This window comes from Dipodomys ordii, unplaced genomic scaffold (assembly GCF_000151885.1).
Source record: "Dipodomys ordii isolate 6190 unplaced genomic scaffold, Dord_2.0 Scaffold96, whole genome shotgun sequence".
NCBI lineage: Eukaryota > Metazoa > Chordata > Mammalia > Rodentia > Heteromyidae > Dipodomys > Dipodomys ordii.
Window position 1 is genome coordinate 7,078,489 of NW_012267312.1, and position 21,783 is coordinate 7,100,271.

Below are 21,783 nucleotides of genomic sequence, written 5' to 3' on the forward strand. Positions count from 1 at the left end.
GGAAGGAAGGAAGGAAGGAAGGAAGGAAGGAAGGAAGGAAGGAAGGAAGGAAGGAAGGAAGGAGAGAAAGAAGAGAGAGAAAAGAAAAGCCCATTGCTGTAAAAAATAAAAAAGCTAACTCTGCCACCACAGAAAAAAATGAAATTAATTCACTTCCTTACATAAACCCCTCCCCAACAAAATACTCTGTGACATCAAAAACCACTGGTACTTTATTAATGGAAAGCTGCCTCAGAAAGGGAAGGGATTATAGAGGAGACATCATAAATTCTTCGGTGAGCCCAGCCCACTCCAGCTGCCATATGCACACACAGCTTGACTCTTGCCCATAGTGACATCTGTGGGAAATGAGACCCATGCAAAGCAGGACCCAGTTAACTTGTGCCTGAATGGGTCTAAGCATTGTTGTCTCTTCTCCTGAATAATGTGGTGGTAGCAGCAAGCAAGGGCAAATACTCCTTTAGGGTGGGTATCTCCTCCCAGTTAATCACAACTCCCACCCCCTTCTTCAAAATGAACCTCTTGCCTTCCCCAACCCTCTTACTTTTCTCAGTGCATGCAGAACACTAGGTGGTCAGTCTTGGGATCTTCCCTTTGCCTGGAGAGGCAAGGCCTTTGTGTGCTATCTTGGCCTTGACTTGGTCACTCTGATTTCCCTCCCTCCTGCCCTCCTCATTCCTTCCTTCCTTCTCCCCTCTTTCTACCAGAGCTTGAACTCAAGGTTTCATGCTCTTACTTGGCTTTTTTGCTCACAGCTGTCATTCTACCACTTGAGCCATACCTCCTCACCCAGTTCTCACTCTAGGTTCCACAGGAAAAACAGAAAGGAGATATCTATATCTATCTAGATCTATATCTAACTGTCTATATCTATCTACATCTACAGCTATCTATCTATCTATCTATCTATCTATCTATCTATCTATCTATCTATCTATCTATCTATCTATCTATCTATAGAGACCTCCTTGGGGAACACATAGGGGTGAAGCCAGATTCTTGAACTTGAGGGCAGTGGCTACAGTGGAAAACCAGAGAAGGGCTGAAAGATAAGAAACACCTTCCCCCAAACTCCACCTTGCCCACTTCTTGGATCATCTGACAGCCTTTCTCCAGAGCTGGTGAAACATTTTAGGGCAAGTCAGAAGAGAAGTAGCTTTGTTAACCGTAAGTATCAGACAAAGAAGACTTTCTTTTTCATACTTCTTCTAAAAGCAGCTTGGACCCTTGACTGCCCCTTGTCCATGCCATGTCTGAGGTCCAGTATAAGGCAACTTCAGATACACCAAGAATCTCGGCCAAGTGGGTAAAGCCACACTTAATAGCAGCTGAAACTACCTTCTTCAGGACAACCAACCAGTCCTGTTTACTTAGAGCTAGACACCAAGGAAGAGCTGGAAGGTGTGTTCTAGACGGCCAGAACATGCACTCTCTGAGTACAAACCCTCCCTACAACTGCATCAGGCCTAAAGGAACCATGATTAACAGTGCCAAACCTACAAGGACTGTGTCCCTTGAGGCCACTAATTAGACATTCTGTGTACCCCATGTTCACCTACACACCCTAATTCACTGTCACCAGTGAGGTTTCTGAGGGCTGGAGCCATCCTCAAGTCTCCAGCACATCAGAGAGAACTACCTCACATCCTATCCCCTAGGAAACCCAGTAAGCAACTCCAGAAGTCAAGCTTAGTTGGGGGGGGAGGGGATGGGGGCGGGGGGGACGGGACTCATTGTTGGGACCAAAAGTGTCCTGAAGAAGGCACTTTTTCCTCTCCACATTTCACCGCTAAGACATAAGCCATACTGTCTTGTTGGCAGAGCACCCTTGTCATAGGCCACACTCAGAGATGACAAACAACCTAGACATAACAAATACTTGCTCTCATCTTTAGGGTGCCTTTGTCCTACCTTATCTCAGTTCAACAAAACTATCATCTGGAAACAGGAAAAAAAAGCTCTTGTGGGGGGTGGGAGGGTGGGGCTGGCTAGGAGTAGCAAGCCATTCCTACCACCATGGTATCATTGACTACGGCCCAGTATTTCTTTGCAAAAGAGACAGCACTCTAGGAAAGCATCTGTCACAGGTGTGGAATTCCTGGCTAGCGCACATTTAGAACACTACTCCACGAAGTTTCTCCAAGTAGTTAGCTCCCAAGTGGACCTGAGGCCATCCTAGGTGAGTCACTTCCTCTCAGCTCCCTGGGTTCCTGGGAGCAATGTGGCCCCATTCTCACTGACAAGGCCAAGCGAATCTGCTTGAATCTACTCACATCTCTCACTGTCGTTCTGGTCAGCAATGGCCTCCTCCAGGGCGACCGACTTTGGCTTTTTGTCCTGATTTCCTTTCAACCTTTCCCAGTCGGCTGGGCTGAATTTGCAGACCTCGGAGTCTTTGGTTGCTGGGTGGCCACCTTCTCTCTCTTTCATCTCCAACTCTGAGAAGCGCATCATTGCACGCTAGAAACAGAATGGAGACGGAAAAAAAAGAAAACACAACAACCTTACCATAAAAGCTATTTCATGTGCCTTACAATAAAGGAAATTATTTTCAAAGGAAAGTTTGCCCAAAAACCAACCACAATTTATGAGATATAACTCAGATATTTTAAAGTTTAACAGATAAAATTTAAGAGTATGGATATGTAAGTAGTCACACAATTCTTTATCCATAAAGTCATGTGCATAGAGATACAGATGCTGTGTGTATGTATAGCCATACACACACTATTGCAGAGAGACAGACATTCTCTTTGGAAGGTAAATAAAACAAAACAAAAACACAACGCAAAGAAAACAACAAAAGAAAAACACAACAGAAAAGAAACAAAATGCACAATGAATAAAGACGACCATGGCCCACAAACTTCCCTTTGTATATTTGGAAATGAAATTTAAACTCAAAAGGTTTATGGAAGATTCTAGTAATAAAAATTTGAAGAACTGACCTCACAGTAAGCAGCGGGTAGACATAAAATACTGTCCTCTTGTAATCCTTCCATCTATGTAATTAAAATGGGCACTCAATGGATCATTTAGATAACTTCATCCATTTTTATCAGCATAAACCAATTTTTTTCTTAACATTGCAAAACAATTTGGCTTTATTCATCTTTTAATTAAAAGTAAAATATCTTAAGGAAATTCCTATATAACATCTATCATAATTCACTAGCAAATTAAAATACATACTCTATCCCTTTAAGCGAGCTTTTTCTCTTTTTCCTGTCTTTTTGGTGAAAAAAAAAATTGCACTATTCCCAGACATGCGGCTGCTAGGCATCTCCACCAAGTATCAAGTAAGGCATTCTAAGCAGTGTTTTCTAGATACATTGTTTTAACAGGCAGAGAAATCAAAGCAAACTGATAGGTAAACTCATGCAGTCTTTAGACAGCCCTCATAATCATTAAAACTTGCTATCAGCATTCCAGTAGAGTTCTCTTATAATCTACAGAGTAAGTAACTTCCTCAAGTACGTATCCTGATGTCCTCACGTCCCCTTACTGAACACATTTCATACATTCAAATTACCACAAGCGTCATTAACCAAATCTGCCTGGTGCCCTGCCTGTCTTAGCACATTTCCCCCCAATCCTCTTTATACATTTGCAAACTGACAACTGATCAAAGGGAGTGAAATTCGGGGGTGGGGGGGAGCTCACCTGCAATGCCCTCTGCTCCCGGCTGAGCTGACTGGAATCGGCATACAGTTCGGTAGTGACACACTTGAATCGGTCACCCACGTAACCCGCCGAGTTGGCGATTCTCTTGGCCAGCTTTGATGGCTTCGGTTTCAGCACTTTGCCATCGTTTGGGTCTGCCTCCTCAGCTCCATCTTTGGTATAGGTGGGGGTGACGTCCACACTTGCAGGGGCACCACCGCCCACACAAAACGGTTTGGGATCTTCTGGGGCTTTCCCAAAAGTGACAGCAGGGCTCTCGCTCCCCAGAGTTGGCTCCAAGAACGGAGTTGCCACCGGCACCCCTAGATTCTCCTTGTTGGTTGTCGGCGGAACATTGTCCTTGCCTAAGCTGAAGACTGGCTGGCCTGTAGCCTGCTTGAAAGGGTAAGCCTCGTGGAAGTCACCGATGCGCCCCAGCTCCTCTCGCAGGGAGATGAAATCGCGGTGTTGCTGCAGGGGCAGGTCGGCTGGGGGCTTGGCGGGCTCGGTGCTCTGGCCAACACTCTCGGCTGCGAAGCCGGGCTTGGAGACATTCGCTTCCGTCTTGGCATCAGATTCTTCTCGAAGAAGGTCCACGTAGACAAGCTTGTCACTTTTGACGACAGTCTTCCCTTGGTTCCAGCTAGGTGTCGGCTTCAGGTTCTTGTCAGTGGGGACTTCGGGGTGCAACTTGGTGCTGCTGGCCTCCAGCATCTCAGAAAACCGATTGCGGAGGCTCGCCTCCTCATAGCGGGCTCTCTCATGGGATCGAGACCGCCTCTCGGGTTTCTCTTCTTTAGTGATCTCGATGGGCGTGTGTGGGATCAACATGGGATGCACCATGCCCAAACCCAGGGCATCTTGGTAGGTTACGAATTCTGGCCGGCCTGTGGGCAGCCCGTAGGGGAGGCCAGGCTTTGGGGCAAGGTGCCCGGGAAACAAACTGCCATTGGGTAACAAAACTGGGTGAGGGTACACAGGTCCTTTGCCATGCAAAGAGAGAGGGCTTATAGCGATGCCTTCAGGTGCTGGGTAAGGGAGGTAACTTCGGGGGTAAGGAATTGGTGGGGACCTGAATGCTTCATTTGGAGACAGAAATAATGAACTTGGTGGAAGGCCATTCTCGTTTGTTTTAAAACTTGGTTCTGGGTTGCTGGCTTTGGCACCCTTGCTGCTGGTACTGCCATTGTGCTTGGCAGGTGTGGTTGGGGGCTGGCCCACATGCTGAATGACGGATGGCGTGGTGTCCATGGTGCTCCTGTTGGTCTTGGTGCCATCTGCATTGGCGTTGGGGGCTGGCGATGCGGAGGCCGGCCGGCCTGCGCTCGACACTGACCCGGAAACATTTGTGACCACAGCGTCTGTGCCACCCATGCGAGGACAAGAAGAACTCCGCTGCTGCGGTATGGCCCAGTCCAATGTCTTGTTTTTCAGAGACAAGCTTTTGCCATTGTTCTCTTCGTTAGGACTTGGCCCGGGCACCACCCAGGACGAGGGAGCAGTGCTAATGATTTCAGATCTATAGATAGCACAGCCATTTCCTGGAGGAGATAAGGTTTCTTTTGGAATCTCACTTCCGGAGAGCACTAAGCCACTGGCAGCCCTGCTGTGAACCAGGACTGTGGGAGCCATCTTTTTCATGTGGTCGGCTTTGGAAGCATCGACATCCACCACTTTAGAAGACAAGTCTAGTGGCTTATCTGTAACGTCTTTGGTAACCGTCTGCTTTTCCAATAAAGGAGGGGAGCCCCCATCTTTCCGGTCTTGAACCGTTGTCTTCCGCAGGTGCCCAGACACTGGCTGGGCACTCTCGTTCCCTTCTGGAGCCTTGGGATACTTGCTGTTTGAGAGCCTGGCCGTGGGGAACTCACTGCTGACTGTCATGTATGGCTTCGACAAGGTGACGGAGGGAGAGGTGGAGATCCTGGCGTAGGGCTTATGGAACTCAGAGTAGGTATCTGCAGTGGGCTGGGTGGGAAGGTGGACCCGGGGCGAGGGCCGAGGTGAGGGGGGCAACAGCAGAGCTGCGTCCCCGGGCAGGCCACTGGAGACTGCCTTGGCAGAGGGCACCCTTGGCTGTTTACTGTTCTGGATGTGAGGATAGGTGTGGGAATCGACGGGATTCCCAGGGCTGACACCCATCTTCCATGGGAGGCTCTTGTCTGCACAGTGGACGAGAGGTGGGATGGCTGGGGAGGCTGAGGGTGTGGAGAGCCGCATGGGAGAAGCCAAGGATGAGGGGATGTGGGGACTGACGTAGTGAGGGGGTGGCAGGTAGAGAAAGCGCTCCCCGTTGGTGCAGACCGGAGAATACAGCGGCTGGGCCAAGCTGTAAGACTGCTGAGGTAGCAAGGCCTTGTACATGTTCAGTGAATACTTATTTGGCGAATCAAGGAAAGGGTAGATGGCTGGCGTGGCCCCCTCCATGTAAGGATTGACCCAGGGCAGCCGCAGGTAACTAGCACCATTGATGTTGAGCGGGCTCTGTTTGTCACTGGTAGGCCTATCCAAGCCCAGGGTTTCTGCCGTGGCTACAGCACTTTTTTGTATTCCAGGCGGTGTTTTGTATATAGCACTGAAGCCATTTGGGGGCTTTCCAGAGACGGCAGAAGCTTCCACGGTCTCAGATGTATTCGGTTTGAACTGAATGTCTGGATTTCTTTCGGAAGAAAACCCAAGGCCACTGAGAGTGCTTGTCGCAGCCTCCCGACCTTTCTCAGAACCCAGTCCACACAAACTGGAATAGACGATGTTTCCAGGGACCCGGAGCCCTTCCCGGATGAGGCCAGTGCGGTCCATGCTCAGTGCTGCCAGGCCATCAATCCGATGGGCGGTACTGGCGTCCACCTTCGTAGAAAAACAACGAAGTGTTACTTTTGGGACACGAAATGAGGCATAGCACCCATCCTGAAAAGAAGTGGCCACCTAGGTCACATGACTTTCAGCCTTAAAATCAATCCCAGAGGAAAAGGTTACAGACAGAATTCCCGGGCTCCACTGCCACTGCCTGTCTCTTGCCTCAGTTCAACTAGGAACCTGTAAATTAATCATTGAGCCTTTTGGATTCAAACCCCTTACATTATTTCAGTCATCTATGAACTCTGGCAAATTCAACTTTTCAGCAAAAATTCTCTGCTGTAGCAGACAACACACCAAATACAGATGTTCTACACACCACCATCACGGGGTTAAGAACTATCACACTTAACCCTCCAGGGCCTGTTAAGTGGGACGGAGGGACCATTTTTCTTGGATATAGATAGGTAGACATTATTTAACAGAATAAAAAATAGGGAGACAACAGAACAGGAATACAGAACTTTGGCTATGCAAATCAATAAAGAGACCAAGGGTCAAATTGTGATTTTTGTCTTTTATTTCCCCCACCCCCCAACCCTTGTCAGTCATGGTGCTTGAACTCAGGGCCTGGGCGCTGTCTCTGAGCTTTTTCACTCAAGGCTAGCAACTCTACCACTTTGAGTCACCGCACCCCTTCCAGTTTTCGGATGGTTAATTGGAGATGAAAGATGAGAGTCTCGAGGATTTTCCTGCCTGGGCTGGCTTTGAACCCCAATCTTTAGATCTCAGCCTCTTGAATAGCTAGGATTACCGGCGTGAGCCACCAATGCCCAACATTGTTTTTTTCTTTGAACTTTTCCTCTACTGTACCCAAAAGTCCCATTTCAGATGCTACTGCAAGGTAAACCCAAATGGGCTATTGGAAGGCAAGAAATGTACCCAGTTAAGAGCATTAATGTGGCACATAGCTTATGGAAGACAAGGCAGCACAACTCTTGCCAGTATCTAAGGGAGGGGGACCCGTGTCAAAAGGAACACACACACTGCCAAGAAGAGCCTGGGTGAAGACCTTGTCCTGTACAGAGGCTTTCTCTACTCAGCCTTGAAACATCCTGCCCATGGTATGCAAATTAGTGCATGATTGACTACAGATCGCTGATATTCAGATATCACATCAACAGACATCATTAATCTCTTACCACGTTGTGATTCAAGGGATTCTCTTCCCTCAGTTCCAGTCTGGTTTTTGAAGTGTCACCATCATTTACAGGAATTTTCCTATTTAAAAGGATACATCAATTTCATGAAAATATTCCTCACTGAATCCATTTTTCACATATTCCCCCAATGGGGTGAATTTCTAACTCCGTTTTTTAAAAAAATGTCCTTGACCTTCCTTGCCATGACCCAAATGACATTTCAACTTGCTCTGGAAAAACAAAGGCAGGCCTTTCAAGAATTATAAGCATGTCCCCAAGTGGGCAAGCCAGAAATTAAGCATGATCACTTCTCCTGCAGGATCTTTTTCTCTAGAATGGCCAAGTGTCGTCCCAGCCAGCCCTTATAAGCTATTCTGCAGGGGAGGCATTAAGTAAAATGGCTCAGACTACAGAGGCTGGAAGTCCCAAGTCTATCCCTTCGGTGTTAACCATTTAGGGCCAGGCTTTCAAAACTTTCCCCAAAAACCAAGTTAGAGACTGAGTCCTAGGAAAATGGTTTCCATGGTGATAATGAAGTCATATGTGACTGCCTTTATCAAAATGATGGGGGAGAAGGGGAGGTACACACTAGTATCATACAAATGTCAGCTGCTCCAGGCTGAAGAGGAAACTGCACATCTGTGCCAGGCTGCTGCGGCTGCCCTGGGACTTGTTATCAGAGAACATCGATAAAGAAAGCACTCGGTGCCAACTTCCAAATCCCCAGGATAATGTCGCTGACAAGCAGCAGAGAAAAAGTTTCATCATTACCCTAAAGAGTAGCTTCAATCATCTACTGTTTAGCTGTCTCTACCCTTCTCCAAAATCACTGATGAAAAGCATATCATAGCTGATGGGCAACTAAGACAAGGGGGCTGCACTGGGGTGGGAGTGGGGGAGGGAGGGGATGGTCTTATGGGACCAGCAGCAGAGGGCAACCCAAAAGCCCAGGCTCCACAGAAGGAGAGGGTGGCCATCTCCTCTGCTTATTACTAAGCAAACTATTTGTTTTAAAAGCACATCGAATGCGGATCCACCTGGGCCCACACTCCTGACATTTAGAGTTAAAGCAGCATATAGACTGGGATTAATTCTCCTTCATAAATATGAAATAATAAATTAAGGACGAAAGTGCACTGAAAGGCCGCTTTAGGGGCTAATCTTTTAAAGGGCGGCAATGCTTCGCTGAGCCAGGTTGCCTGTTAAAACTGTAAATCAAGGGCCGCCAGCTAGGCTATTGGGGAGATCTCTCCCCAGCCCTTTCAGGCCCCCTCTAGCTGTGAGAAGGCAAGGCAGGGGAGGGTGGGAGGGGTGGGAAACCTTGGGCATGAGCTCTGTTCGGAGGAGCGTGGGGGAGATGAGCGCTCCCTCCCCAGGCTTGGCCCAAGCAGGCATATTCACCTGTCTTCGCTCGTCCCACACATGCGGACTCTTTCGCTGTTCATCCAGCTGTGAACGTTCCCATACAGGGGGGTTGCTGAAAGCATGTCGTCTTCTTGGATGGCAGCTTTGCTTCAAGCGTCTAGTCTGTTTAAAAAAAGAAAGAAAGGGAAAAAAAAATCCCCGGAGGTTGAGTAAAGGAGAGCCAAACAGGGAACTGAGAAGGCCTCTTTTGAGGCAATTCATACAGGAGGCAGCCTGCGCTTGATGGTCTACAGATGTCCATGAGCCAAGGACCCACCTGGATCCAGGCTTGCAGGGAGGGGAGCAGTTTAAAACTAGTGTGAAGCCCCCAGCGTAGGCAGAGCACACATTGTATGCACACCCCCACCCTTCCCAGTCTTTGAAAATGTTTGGTCATCAGAAAACAATCTTCATTCTCCCTACAAAATGAAGCATTCATTCAAAGAGAGAAGGCTATGCCAATAGGTACATGGACCAACAGGGACCAAGGCCCCACTGGCCGGCACAAACGGACCCCGTGGTGATGGTTCTAGGGCTTAAACTACAGTTATGTTCCTAGGACTGAATTTCTATGGCTGTTGTGTGTGTAACTCACGAATGGAGGGGGGGGGAGAGTCGGTGGGTTGGTGAGCGGGGCCCCACCCCGAGTCCTAGATTAGATTAAGCACCTAACCCGGGTGGTTTTGCCTGGGTGGTTTTGCCTGGGAGCTGCAAAGGGAGGCAGCTGAGTAATTCAATGACGCCTGCTCGCTGGGGACAAGAAATCATTAGTGAGCGCAGAAGTCTTTGCAGCCCAGGCTGATGGGCTCCGAGCTGCTGGCACACAGAGAACATGGGCAAAAGCCACCCTTTTTCCACCTCCGGACGGGACGGGGTGGGAGGGGGATGCAGCAGTGGCTGGTGAGGCGGAGGAGCCCAGACCCCCTCCCCCACTTACCTTCTCTGCCCACCGCCCCCACCCACATCACATTCTAGTTTGCTGCATGAGTGAAGGGTCAGGACAAGCTGCATTTTATTAACAGGATTATCACGGCGCGTGATTTATCCTCGTGCAGGATTTTAATTGCTCTTTGGAGGTTGAGCCGTTTCTTTTGACTGCGCTTCAGCCCATATCCTGCTGTTAAATGCTGGGTTAATAAGTAGGGGAGCCTTTAATGCCTGGGACCGATGGCCCTCGGCAATTCCCTGCTCACAAACACACATCTTAGTTTCCCTTGTCCAGGACAGGCCACGGCATTTTTCCACAAGACCTAAACCTGAGTGTGAAATAATTGGTGTGCAGATATCAGGGGAACTTTTCTTTCTCCTCCCGCACACACCCACCCACACAGTTTCCTAAAGCCCAAATGTTCCCTTAAGTCGACACATTTCCTTTGTTAGCAGGAGAAAATATGCAAATGCTTGCTTTTACACTTTAGCACACAAGCAGGAGCAGACTGCCAGGTCGATTGGTTGGGGGGGGGGTGGAGAGGTGGGGGAGACCCGGTCCGGGGAGTCTACAGTGACTGGAGGTGGGGGTGAGGGTGAGGATGGGGGTAGGGCCGGGAAGGATTGACTCCAAAAGCTAGGCTGTCTTCGTGCATTTCTTTGTCCTAACTAGGTCTTTTGTCCATCAGCAACCCCCACCAGCCCCATCCACAGAATGTCTGTTAATCAGAATCCACACGCACTAACACATCACACATAGTCAGAGCTCAACAATGAAGCTGGAAAGGATGGAAGGGCCTGGAAGAAGAGACAGAAATCTGCGGAGGTGATGGGCACGCTGAACTTCTGAGAAGCTATTTCCCTAGACAGAGCCTCTTTCTTGTTTAAGGGTCATTTCTACAGCACTTCAAAACAACAACAACAAAAAACCTGCTGGGGTGTTAGGGAAGGTTAGGGGATAGGTTCATGGGCTTCTTCCCCTCCCCTCCATTTCCAAATATACTTTTTAAAAAAGTGGGAAAGGCCACACTATCATTGGCTGGGCAGATCCTAAGACAAATTCCATAGAGTGTCCTCTTCCCAGACTCTTGCTGCTCATTCTCACAACAAAAGGAAGACACTCTGGGTGGCCTAACAGAGAAAGTGGAGTAATCATTCCTTAGTGTGTGTGTGTGTGTGTGTGTGTGTGTGTGTGTGTGTGTGTGTCCTGGACCTCAGGCTGCGGGCAGTGGGACTGACTGCCCATGCCATGTCCTCACTGTGCACACAAATGAAAGAAACCCAGCCATTCCCAAGGGAGTAAACCAGGGTGGGGGTGGGGGTGGGGGTGGGGCGTAAGAAAGTCTTATCTTCCTGATGTCCCAGTTCTTAAAAAGCTGCCTCCTTTGAAACCAGTGGCCTCCTCCAGACACCTCGGAGTTGCCACTTGGGAACAAGGACCCCTGAGCACCTGAGGAACACAACTGAATGCTTGGCCCTCCTTTTCCCAAAAGGCCAGTGGCTGCTTCTCTGGAAAAGGAGTGGTCTGGCAGTGCCAGGGACCACTGGGCACTTGAAGCTATGTTCTCCACCCCGTTCCCCTTTCAGAGCTTGTCCTTCAGAGTTTTCAGTATTAATGCCACGCAGATACATGAGAGTAGCCATCAGAATGAAGTGCTCTCACATGAACAGGATGGGGCAAAGGGTTGAGGCCAGGAGTGCATTTCAGTGTCATCTGGCTATGTGTGTGGTTTGAGGGGAGGGGGCTGAACAGAAAAGATTGAGGAGAGTGGACATAGCTGGATCCTGCTAAAAAGTGTGTATGCGCACACATGCGTGCGCACACGCGCGCGCACGCGCACACACACACACACACACAATCTTTAGCTGCCCCATGAACTTTTTGTGAACTGTTTAAAAGTGGAGGTCTGTTGAACAAACAGCGGCGCCACTGCCAGCCATAATTTCATTGCAACCAGCTAAGGACTTTTAACTCTTCAGGTGCCTGGCCAGAGATGAGCTGAGTAGAAAGGGCCAGTGAGCCATATAACCCTGCCTGATGGGAGGCCATTCTCCAGGGTGACAAACAAGTGCCTCAAGACACACACACACACACACACACACACCCCACCCCCCCTGTAGTAACACTCTCATCAGAGCAGTTCTGCTTACACCAGCCATTGTTGAAGAACAGGAATTACCATCACCCATACCCAGACTTCCTCTGGGATTTGCAACAAGGGAACACAGGTAAAAAACAGGAGAGGCAAAAGCATAGAGGTGCTCACCCAACCCCCATTTCTAGAAGCTGCCACTGAAATCGCTGGAGTCATTGTGGGATTTTTGGTTTTCATTTTTTTAACATGGAAAGCAAAGTGATTCCAAACACTTTGCTGACTCTTGGCCAGGGGACAGATGCAATCCCAATGACAATCAGAGCACCTCCAGGCACTCTGTGGCTATATATGTGAGAGGCTCATTTGCTTTCATCGTGCCCTACCCCCCCCCCATGTAAGCTCTGTTTCCAGAAGTGCCAAGATGTGTGAAGTCACTCATGAAATGCACCTTACAAGCACCAACCTGTTCCCAGGGTGAGTGGCTAGGCTTTTACCTCAGCTCTAGGCTTTAACCCTTTTCTGCAAGCAGTGGAGAGAAGGGGGACAAGGGTAAGGGGTGGGAAGGTGGCAGATGAGGATAGCACAGAGAAGAGACCAGGCCAGAAAGGGTGCCTGGTTGCTACAGAACAGCCTTGCAATGACAATGGCTGTCTCCTGGAGCCCCGTGTCTGGCAACTTGGCCCACACAGTGTAGGCACATATGGTGTGGATTTCAGCTCTGAGCACAGTGCTTAGGTGAGAGGAGTACTTGGGTCACCGGTTAGATTTTAAGCAATCATTTGCTCTAGAGCCAAAGGTTATGGTTAAGTGTTGCTGGGCACTGGGGAGAATGGCCTGCTTGACTTCCAAAAGGGGTCACAGGGACCAAGGTAGGGACTTATCCACCTGACCTTGACGTTCTGAGGGCAGAGCACTGCTGCCCTTTGTAAAATGTGAGGGAAGCACTAAGGGTCCAAGCAGCACCTGCCATTCTGCTGACTCTTGCCCTAAGAATACCGTGGTGGATGGAGGAAACGGACAGAAAAACTTATTCTCTCTTTAGGGCTATGATGTGCCTTTGCAGACACCAGAAAACAGGGCAGCCCCAGGCCCGTTGGCCTTTACTTTTGCATCAGATCACTTTAGACACCCGCTGAAGAATAGCTGCAAAGTTTGCCACAGATAGCTCCACCCACTCCGCCACCAGGCCCAGAAGTCAATCATTCTTCCCCTTTTTTCCATCTTTTTTAAGTTCTCTCATCTCCCTAGGCTGTGGTGGCCTCCATCCATCAGGAAATAATGCAGCTAGTGGCCAGCAGAACTTGCACAGGTTTGTAGGGTCATCTGGCTTAGAAAGCCTAGCAGGCACCAAGGGACCCCCCAGCCAGTGTGCTGGGGTCCTCTTCCGGTCTCACTGGTTTTCTATGTGGCACCCGTGACAACTGGGTCACCACAGCCATCCAGCACCTTCACCCACAATGTGGCTCTGGGCAGGTGGCAGAACCCCTCCAACCTTGTTCCCCTCTGTAAATATTTGGCACTGTGTTTTCCAGAAGCTTACACTGTACTATGGACTTAAGTTTTGCCGGGCAATAGCTGGTAATCGCTACATTTAACCCTGTCGCACTGCATCTGATTCCACTAAGCACCGTAGATCACAAGCCTGGCATGGCTGCAATGCCTCCCCCTTGGGGGAGGAGGAGGTAGGATGCAGGATGCAGGAGGTCAGCCAAAGAAGGTTGGCCTTTAGCGAAGCGTGTGGATTTTACCGAAGCCTAAAGCTCCTGCCAGTCCTTCCTCAGCTTGCGCCAAACCCAGACTGAGTCACGGCAGCACCCAGCTCGTGGTGTCAAGGAAGGGAGGGGTGAAGAAGTTCCTATTTTAGATGTTGGGGGTGGGAAATGAGAAGAAAAAGCTTTCCCAGATGTGCAATGTGGGGCAGGGAGGGGGGGGAGTGTGGGACACCCCCAATCCCCACCTGCTCCCAGGTCCTGGATCAGGGGAGGGGTGGAGAGAGGATTCTGGCCCTCCCCCTCCCCCACCCCCTAGAATTTAGATCCAGCATGACCATGCACACCAGGTGCCCAGTCTTGTCACAGGCCAAGCCTCTGCGAGTGTCCCCCTCACACTTCCAAGTGTCGCATAGTAACAGACTGAGGCAGGGAGCAGAAAGAGAGAGGGCAGGAAACTTATGCAGTCCTGACCTTTCCAGCCTGGAAGAACCTTCTTTCCTGCAGCCTCCCAGAGCACCTGGGTCAGGGCAGAGAGCCACCAGTGAGTGGGGAAGTGAACTTGGCCCTCATAGGCAGCAGCGAGAGAGGGGGGGAGGGGCGCCCCCTCTCCCAGCCTCGGAGCTCTGTCTGCAACAAAGGGATTTTCTCTCCCACAGTACACACCCGAGCTGCTCACGGCTGGCCCGCCCCCTTCTGCCCCTCCTCCACCCAGGTCCCAGTGCACGATTGCCACAAGCACACACCCACACCTTCCCGATGCAACCCCTTGGGGCCTTCCAGGAACTCTAAATCTCCTCTATGTACCATGGACCTTCCAAGCCCTGAACCCTTAATTCTACCCTCCTCCTCCCGGGTGTGTGCCTCCAACCCCAGTCCACCTTCCATCCCTGCTACTGACTGAATCTCCGACAAAAAGAAAAACTTTGAATGGGTGGTGGGAGAGCCCAGACCTCATGGGAAGTACTGCCAAGCCCATGGGGGAATTAACATTACAGGACCCCCCCCTTTCCTGCTGGCCATCAAAGACAGTTGCTCCTCTGGATACCTCCCTTAGAAAGATGTGAGCTATAAAGGGGTGGGGGACCCCGGATTTAGAAAGGAGAGACACTAGCAGAGATGGACCCAGAGGGGATGCTGCTATACACTGGTTTAGCCTGCCATGCACCCCCTCCTTCTCCCATGATAGAAGCCAGCCACTGGGGATCAGGTCTGCTGTCCCTTCCAGCTCAGGGACAGACACAGACACTTCCCCCTTTCCCTTCTTTCTCTCAGGATGGCTAGCAACAGCCACATGTTGGCTTTTTTGTTCCTTTCACATTCCTTCAGGTTGTGCTACATCAGGAGTAGTCCCTCAACAGCAGGTCACCGGGCCTTAGAAACTTAAGTGGAAAAGCTAGAAATCTTCATTCCATCCTCAAAAACTTCTATGTCCCCTCTCTGTTGGCTACAGCGCCAAGCCATCACTCTCCAACCTGGGGACAAATCCGAAACAAATGTTGCACATCAAAGCTCCAAAGGCCATGTCAATACAATTCTATGACCATCCGTGATTTGTAGGAGTAAAGCGCATTTAATGACAACCCCCTCTAACAGAATGAAACAAGACATACCGTAAGGCTAATAACAACTATCATTAGTACACACAGGAAGCACAAAGGAACTTTTAATGCTTAAGATGTGTTCAAACACAGGGGTCCTGCGATCTATATGCATGTTCTTGGCTGATTGTGCCAAGCCTAGAAGTCCTGGGCAGACTGAGGGTGGGGGTCAGGGGGAGGAACACCCACTTTCTTCACAAAGAACAACAGGAATTCCATGTCTGCTACTCAGTATTGGAACTCAAAGTACCCCAAAACAAAGCCATGGCACAACTGAGCTATGGGGGGCAGGGAGGGTGCTGAATTTTTGTAGCTGTTCAGAGCTTAATTACTCCTCCTTGATCCGTGGGACTAGACACGACACCGCCAAGGTTAAAATGCCCCGAACAGTGCGGAGCAGATGTGAGCGAGCTGGCAGACGCGCAAATGAGGCCTGCCTCAGAGCACGATAACAAGTGACTAATACATTGCATATCGTTGAAAGAAAATTATTTTTCTCTAATTTGCATTTGCTTGGGGGGGGGTGAAGCCGACGCAAGTCCCTCTTCACAAGCATGAGTCTAATCCTGGAAATACAGCCCGGCTGCTTTAAGAGAGCTGGAAGGAAGGAAAGACTGCCAGTGTTTTGGCGTTGCAGGCTTGTTTATCTTTCCGCCTTTCCTCCAAGGCGAAACTCGTTTTGCAAGCAACATTCCTACAGAAAAATGGCACACGTCATAAAAAGAGACCAATTTATAGAACTGGCACTGAAGTTCATGTATCACTCCAGAAACATCTCCCAGCTCCCTGAAGGGAACCCGAGTACATGTAGAAGTCCACGTTCAAACTCTTGAGTGTGAACCTGGAAGGGACAGGGAGGGCGGGGAGGGCCGGGAAGGCCCGGCTAGCTATCTGCAAATATTGGTGTAGGCTGTACATCCAGAGGCCAAAGTCACATCGAAGGGCAGGATGTAGAATTATGTCAGTCCTTAACGATCCTCCAAACCCCAGGGGTGGCTGTGCCTTGGAAGGCGTCAACCTTGGGATTCCTGAGGGAGTGGGGTGACAAGTTTTAAGGCCAGCCTAACCCAGCCCAGAGGCAGGCCCAAATTCTTAGCCACTCATGCATTTCCAGGACTAGCCGAATGGGCAATGCTCTCCCTCCCACCTTGGCACCTTCCTGTAGGGTCTGGCAGAGAACTGGTAACTCAGAGTAAGCCTGTGGCTGCGGGCATCTAGCTGGTGCCCAGAGTGGGTGGTGCTAAGGGCAGACCTCAGGATTGCACCTCTTGGTGCTGAAGCTGAACGCACTCCAGAGAATGGAAAGGGAAGAGGAAGGTTGAGGGTGTGTGTCTGTGTGTGTGTGTGTGTGGTGTGTGTGTGTGTGTGAGAGAGAGAGAGAGAGAGAGAGAGAGAGAGAGAGAGAGAGAGAGAGAGAGATCAAAAGCCAACCTGTACCCCTTCCCTCTGAAATACCCTCCTTCTCTGTGCAGGTCCAAAACCTGCACGTTGCATTTCTACCCATGAAAATCGGTGCCCAGAACACTATGCCTGCTGTCTCTGACTTGTCTGAATAGCAAGGCCATTGCAGAGGGGGAAACAACAGCCTTCAGAGTCTCTGAGATCCCCAGAAAGCCTTCAGTTAATAGCACATTCTTTTCAACAAGATTACTGAGGGCTCAAAGTTATTTTCTCAAATCTTGCAAACTCCATCACCAGCAACCAAGGATCCAGGTCCATGGACCCTGGCCAAACCCCTCCAGCTAGTGACTCTCATGACCCCCTGGGCCTTCTGCCATCTCTGCCTAACAAGTTCCCTCAACCACAACATACAAACCATCCTGCATGGCCTGGGAACTCATCCTCATAAAGGTGTGTACTAGGGCTTGGGGGGGGAGGGGCAGTGGAACGGGCTGGGAATACCACGGAGCTCTCTCAAATCTGAGGAAGAGCTGGCCAGAAAAGTGGCGGCCACCTCTGCAGCTTCTCTCCGGCCTGCATAGTGCGCGCTTTGTGTAAGTGCTGAGGAGGCGCAGCGCTGCTTGCGCGCGCCAACAGCTGTCACATTATTTGCACTCGCTGTAAACAGCCTTCACATTCCCCCCTTACCACATAGTTAAAGCCAGACTAACAATCCACAGTTAGAGATCAAACCAACAACAGCAGCATTGTGTCTGCCTTCGCCTTCGCACCAAGCCCAGCAGCTGGCAGGTTTCTCCGGAACAAGGGACCCCCGTTCCCCCCCACCCCACCCTTCCAGGCTCCAGCCAAGGCCGGCCAAGGAAGCATGCGTTTGTCAGTGCTGGTTGTTAAAGCCAAAGAGCACCGCCATTTCGCAGAGATTTCTCTGTGCTTTATCAGCCCTGTCCCAGAGTTTGCATCTTCTGGTAGCCTGGGGATGTGTAATGGGAAAGGAGGTTTGCTTGGACTCCCAGGAAGCCAGACAGACTTGGGGGTGGGGATGGTCTGCCCTGGCAAGGCTGGGGTTGAAACAGGGTAGCCTGTAGCTCTCCAGGCTGTCAGAGGCCAGGCAGGTTTGCACTTTGTACAGCCCCACTGTACAAAGTCTTTTGGAAATTGCCCAACTCACAGAATACTTATTGGTCGCCCCACTGATCAAAATGTCTCCTTTATGATTTTTGGTTAAGTTGAACATTTCCATAATCGTCATTATTAGCGCAAATTACACGCCTAATCGGTCCTTAAATAGATTTTAATTAAATAATCATACAAGGCTCATTTTATGACTTAAGAAAGGCATTACTTTTCGTTATAAACTTTCCACCAGGATATAGAATAACGATAGCAGACAAATACTATTCTTTGAAAATCACCGATAACCCAAGGAGTAGAGTAGCCTGAAATGGACCCCATTTTGCCTGTAGGAATAGGAGCTGAGAGTAAACAAACTGGCAGGGGCACAACTTCCATCCTGGGTTGGGAGGGGGCTCTCCCTCCCAACTACTCCTTTTGTCTTCTCTGGGGTCAGCTGAAATCACCACCACCACCCCCTCCACCAGATCTAGAGAAATTTTCCCAGCTAGTGCTTCTAGATGGAGACCGTGCCTTCCCCACCCCCACTCATCTTCCACCCCAGTCTGCAGAGTCACCGTGCAGCGGGGTCTGAGGGCCTCTTAAATGCTGTGTAAAATACTCCTAATAAAATAATAAATACAAATGATGGAGGTTGTTGGGTCCAGGGGTGTTTTGACTGGAAATGCCTTTGCACTTGTCATGTGTTTATGGGAGGGCAGACAACGCCAGGATTTACATCGTTTGGACATTTCTATACTGCATTTATTCTTTCTTAAATGACGTAGGCCTCAAGCTATTTCAAGTTTTCATTTTGTACAGAACTGTGAAATGCTTAGGACTTTCTCCAATTAAACCAAGTTTTAAATCAGACCCAAAGCTGGAACACAAGATTGCCTGACTCCACCCTCAGCTTCTCAGGCTGTAGAAAACAAACAGACTCTCCTCCTAACAATCCTTAGTCCTTGAGCTCCCCACCTGCCCCCCCCCTTCCTGGAGGGCCCCAAGGGCAAAGGTTAAGGCATCTTCAGATTCCAGGCAAAGCTAGTCTACACACTGTGGCAATCATCACAGTTAAGCGTAGCCTGTCCATACACTACTTCTAAAATAGTGAGCTAAAATGGGGCAAAACTGCTGGCCTGGTAAAACCCACTGCTCACAAACCAATGTCAGCAAAGGCTGTAAGGCATTCTTTCGAGAGGGAGCAGGGAGGATTCGTGCCTACTGAAGCTCTTTCAGCACAAAGGCTTTTAGGGAAAGAAGGGAAAAGTGGGGGGGGGGAGAGAAGAGGAGAGAAAGGGAGGGTGGGGAGGGCTCCTGTTTCAGAGCAGGCATCCCTTGAGAGTCAAGAACCAAGTGTAGCTTCAATCAAACACTGACTTCCCCTCTGGGAGTCGAGTAGGAAACCTGATCACAGTAGCTTACTACCGGCCTGGATCCATACAGGTCTGGTTTTCTTCTCATGCTAGTAATTTAGAAAAAAAAAATACATATCGATATAAAAGAAGCAATCCCTGGCCGACTTTATTGAAAACCACACTGAGCCCTCATAACATCCGGACTTAATCCCTATCAAACAAACCACATAACCTCTGGCCCCAGCAGTGGGCCACCTTCTCTCACCTCTTCCAACTGGGTCAGGTCTCTCCCCTCCTGGTCCTGTCTCCTCCTCTGAAATAATGACAGGAAGATTTGCTAAAGGGCACCTAGATACCGGTTCTGGAATCAATTCCTAACCATCTAATGATCTTACTTGAGGGATGGGGGGGGGGGGGGGGGGGCGGAGCCGACCCAAGTCCCTTCATATGGAATCTTTTAAAAGGCAGAATACAAAGAAAAACCCACACATAGATGGACCCAGAGGAAAACACCCTGGGAAGGGACCTTTAACCTGCATCCTTGGTCTGGGGGTACTGGCCTAGCAGCTGGGTGGGGGGCTCTCAGAGAGTGTCAGGGGCAGCAAGGAATGGTCATGCAACTCATAGAAACATGGGCATGACCACTCTTTTTTGTTGTTGTTGTTGTTGGTTGTGGGACTTGAACTCTGGGCCTGGGCACTGTCCCTCAGCGCTTCAGCTCAAGGTGCACGCTCTACCGCTTGAGTCACAGCGTCACTTCCGTTTTTCTGGTGGTTTACTGGAGATAAGACTCTCACGGACTTTCCTACCCCAGCTGGCTTTGAACCGTGATCCTCAGATCTCAGCCTTCTGAGTAGCTAGGATTACAGGCGTGAGCCACCATTGCCGCACCCAGCTATATGACCACTCTTTCAAAGCAATTAATCCTCCAGGCCTACTATGTGCCAAGTAATGTCTTTGATCCTAAAGGTGGATAATTATTCCCAGTCTTACAAATGAAGTAACTTACCAAGGCTCAGAGGCCATAAATAACTTGCCCCCCAAGGTCACACAGCTAGTTAAAAATGGGCCATGGTCAAACTCAGTCCTGGAGTTTCGGAGAGGAGCCAATTATTGGTCTAATTGTGCCATCTGAAATTCCTGTTTTCACACTGTCTTGTCAAAGAAGTATGGAAAGCTTCTTAGGCCTTATCTACCTGACTATGGGGCAAGAAAACAGCATGTAACACCTGTATGACTAGGTCTATAGTGAACCCCAAGCCAGGTTTCTCCTACACCCATTAAGACAATCTCTGGGAGTTCCAAAAAACTTTTACCATTTTCCCCTCCATACTACAATCTCTATACACTGGGTTGAGGCCATGGTCCAAACAAGGCCAAACTTTTCTTTCTGCTAGCCTATAATAGTCAGACACAGTAGGTGGGCCAGGTCCTCACAGGTCCTGGGAAAAGTGCTGAGTAGAGATAGTAGGACTAGACTTGCCACCCTAGTCTTGCCACACAAAGCAATAAATCAAATCATGTAGACAGAGCAAGAACCCTCTGTAAGGAACTCTTCTTACACTTACCTGTCCTTGGGCTTAACTGAAAACCCCTACAGAAGCTGGACACTGATGTCTCAACACATGTAATCCCAGCTACTCAGGCTGCGATCTGAGGGTCAAGGTTCAAAGCTAGCCAGGATAGTAAAGTCTACGAGACTCTTATCTGCAATTAACACCAAAAGGCTGAAGTGATAAGAGTGCCAGCCTTGAGAAAAAGCTTAAAAATGAGCACCCAAGAGGAGTCCAAGCCCAAGCACATGAGAGAGAGAGAGAGAGAGAGAGAGAGAGAGAGAGAGAGAGAGAGAGAGAGGCTAAAGAACCAGGGCAAGTGGAGAGGAAGTATAAGCCAAGTGGCCTTCAAGATGCTAGGTAGGCCCCATATGGACGCTCGAATGTCTGCACAAAAAGTGAGGTAAGTTAAGGGATGGCGTCTTTTCCCCCATCTTTCCATACTGGGCCCGAAACGCCCTCCTCACCTCATCTCCAATTTACTAAGCGTGCTCCAGGCTCTGGGATGCTCAGACGCTCTGGAAACTTCCACACCTGACGTTGTCGAACGTTCCATCTTCCACCCAGTGAGGCCTGATCCACAGCAGAGACATCGGGCGCCAACCAGAGCAGCTCGCTCCACTCGCCCAGCACGGATGCTTTCCCCAGTTCCGCAGCGGAACGGGCGGAACGGGCCCCAGCGGCCCGGGAGCCAGGGCCCGGCTGTCCCTGGCTGCAGGCCAGCCCTCCGCAAGTGGCTTTCTTGTTTCTTTTTTAAACTTTCCAGCCTTGGCGAGCGAGCTGAGTTTCCAAACCCTCCCCCTCCACCCGACTCTTGACAGGGCTTCCCAATCCTTTTCGGGAGCCCACCGGCCTCTTTGCCCTCCTACACCAGTCGCCCCAACAGCTCGATCAGCCCCCGCCCCAGACACCTCCCCACCCCTTGGGTCTACTTTGGGCCTCCTTGGGCTACTTTGGAGCGGC

The 21,783-nt window shown here is 49.8% G+C and overlaps 1 protein-coding gene across 4 annotated transcripts in view; it reads right to left on the reverse strand.

The window, feature by feature from the left end:
* Bcor (BCL6 corepressor) overlaps nucleotides 1-21,783 on the reverse strand; it is a 44,520-nt gene that overhangs the window by 15,703 nt on the left and 7,034 nt on the right. For 2 of the 4 annotated variants that reach the window (XM_013026758.1, XM_013026755.1), the window contains exons 2-6: nucleotides 9,063-9,188; nucleotides 7,662-7,740; nucleotides 3,664-6,510; nucleotides 2,949-3,002; nucleotides 2,274-2,460 (exon numbers count right to left, since the gene is read on the reverse strand). In XM_013026758.1, coding sequence (XP_012882212.1) covers nucleotides 2,274-2,460; nucleotides 2,949-3,002; nucleotides 3,664-6,510; nucleotides 7,662-7,740; nucleotides 9,063-9,148 — 3,253 coding nt within the window. In that variant the 5' untranslated portion in view covers nucleotides 9,149-9,188. The remainder of the gene's footprint in view (nucleotides 1-2,273; nucleotides 2,461-2,948; nucleotides 3,003-3,663; nucleotides 6,511-7,661; nucleotides 7,741-9,062; nucleotides 9,189-21,783) is intronic. The other 2 variants (XM_013026759.1, XM_013026756.1) reach the window with 1 other exon arrangement.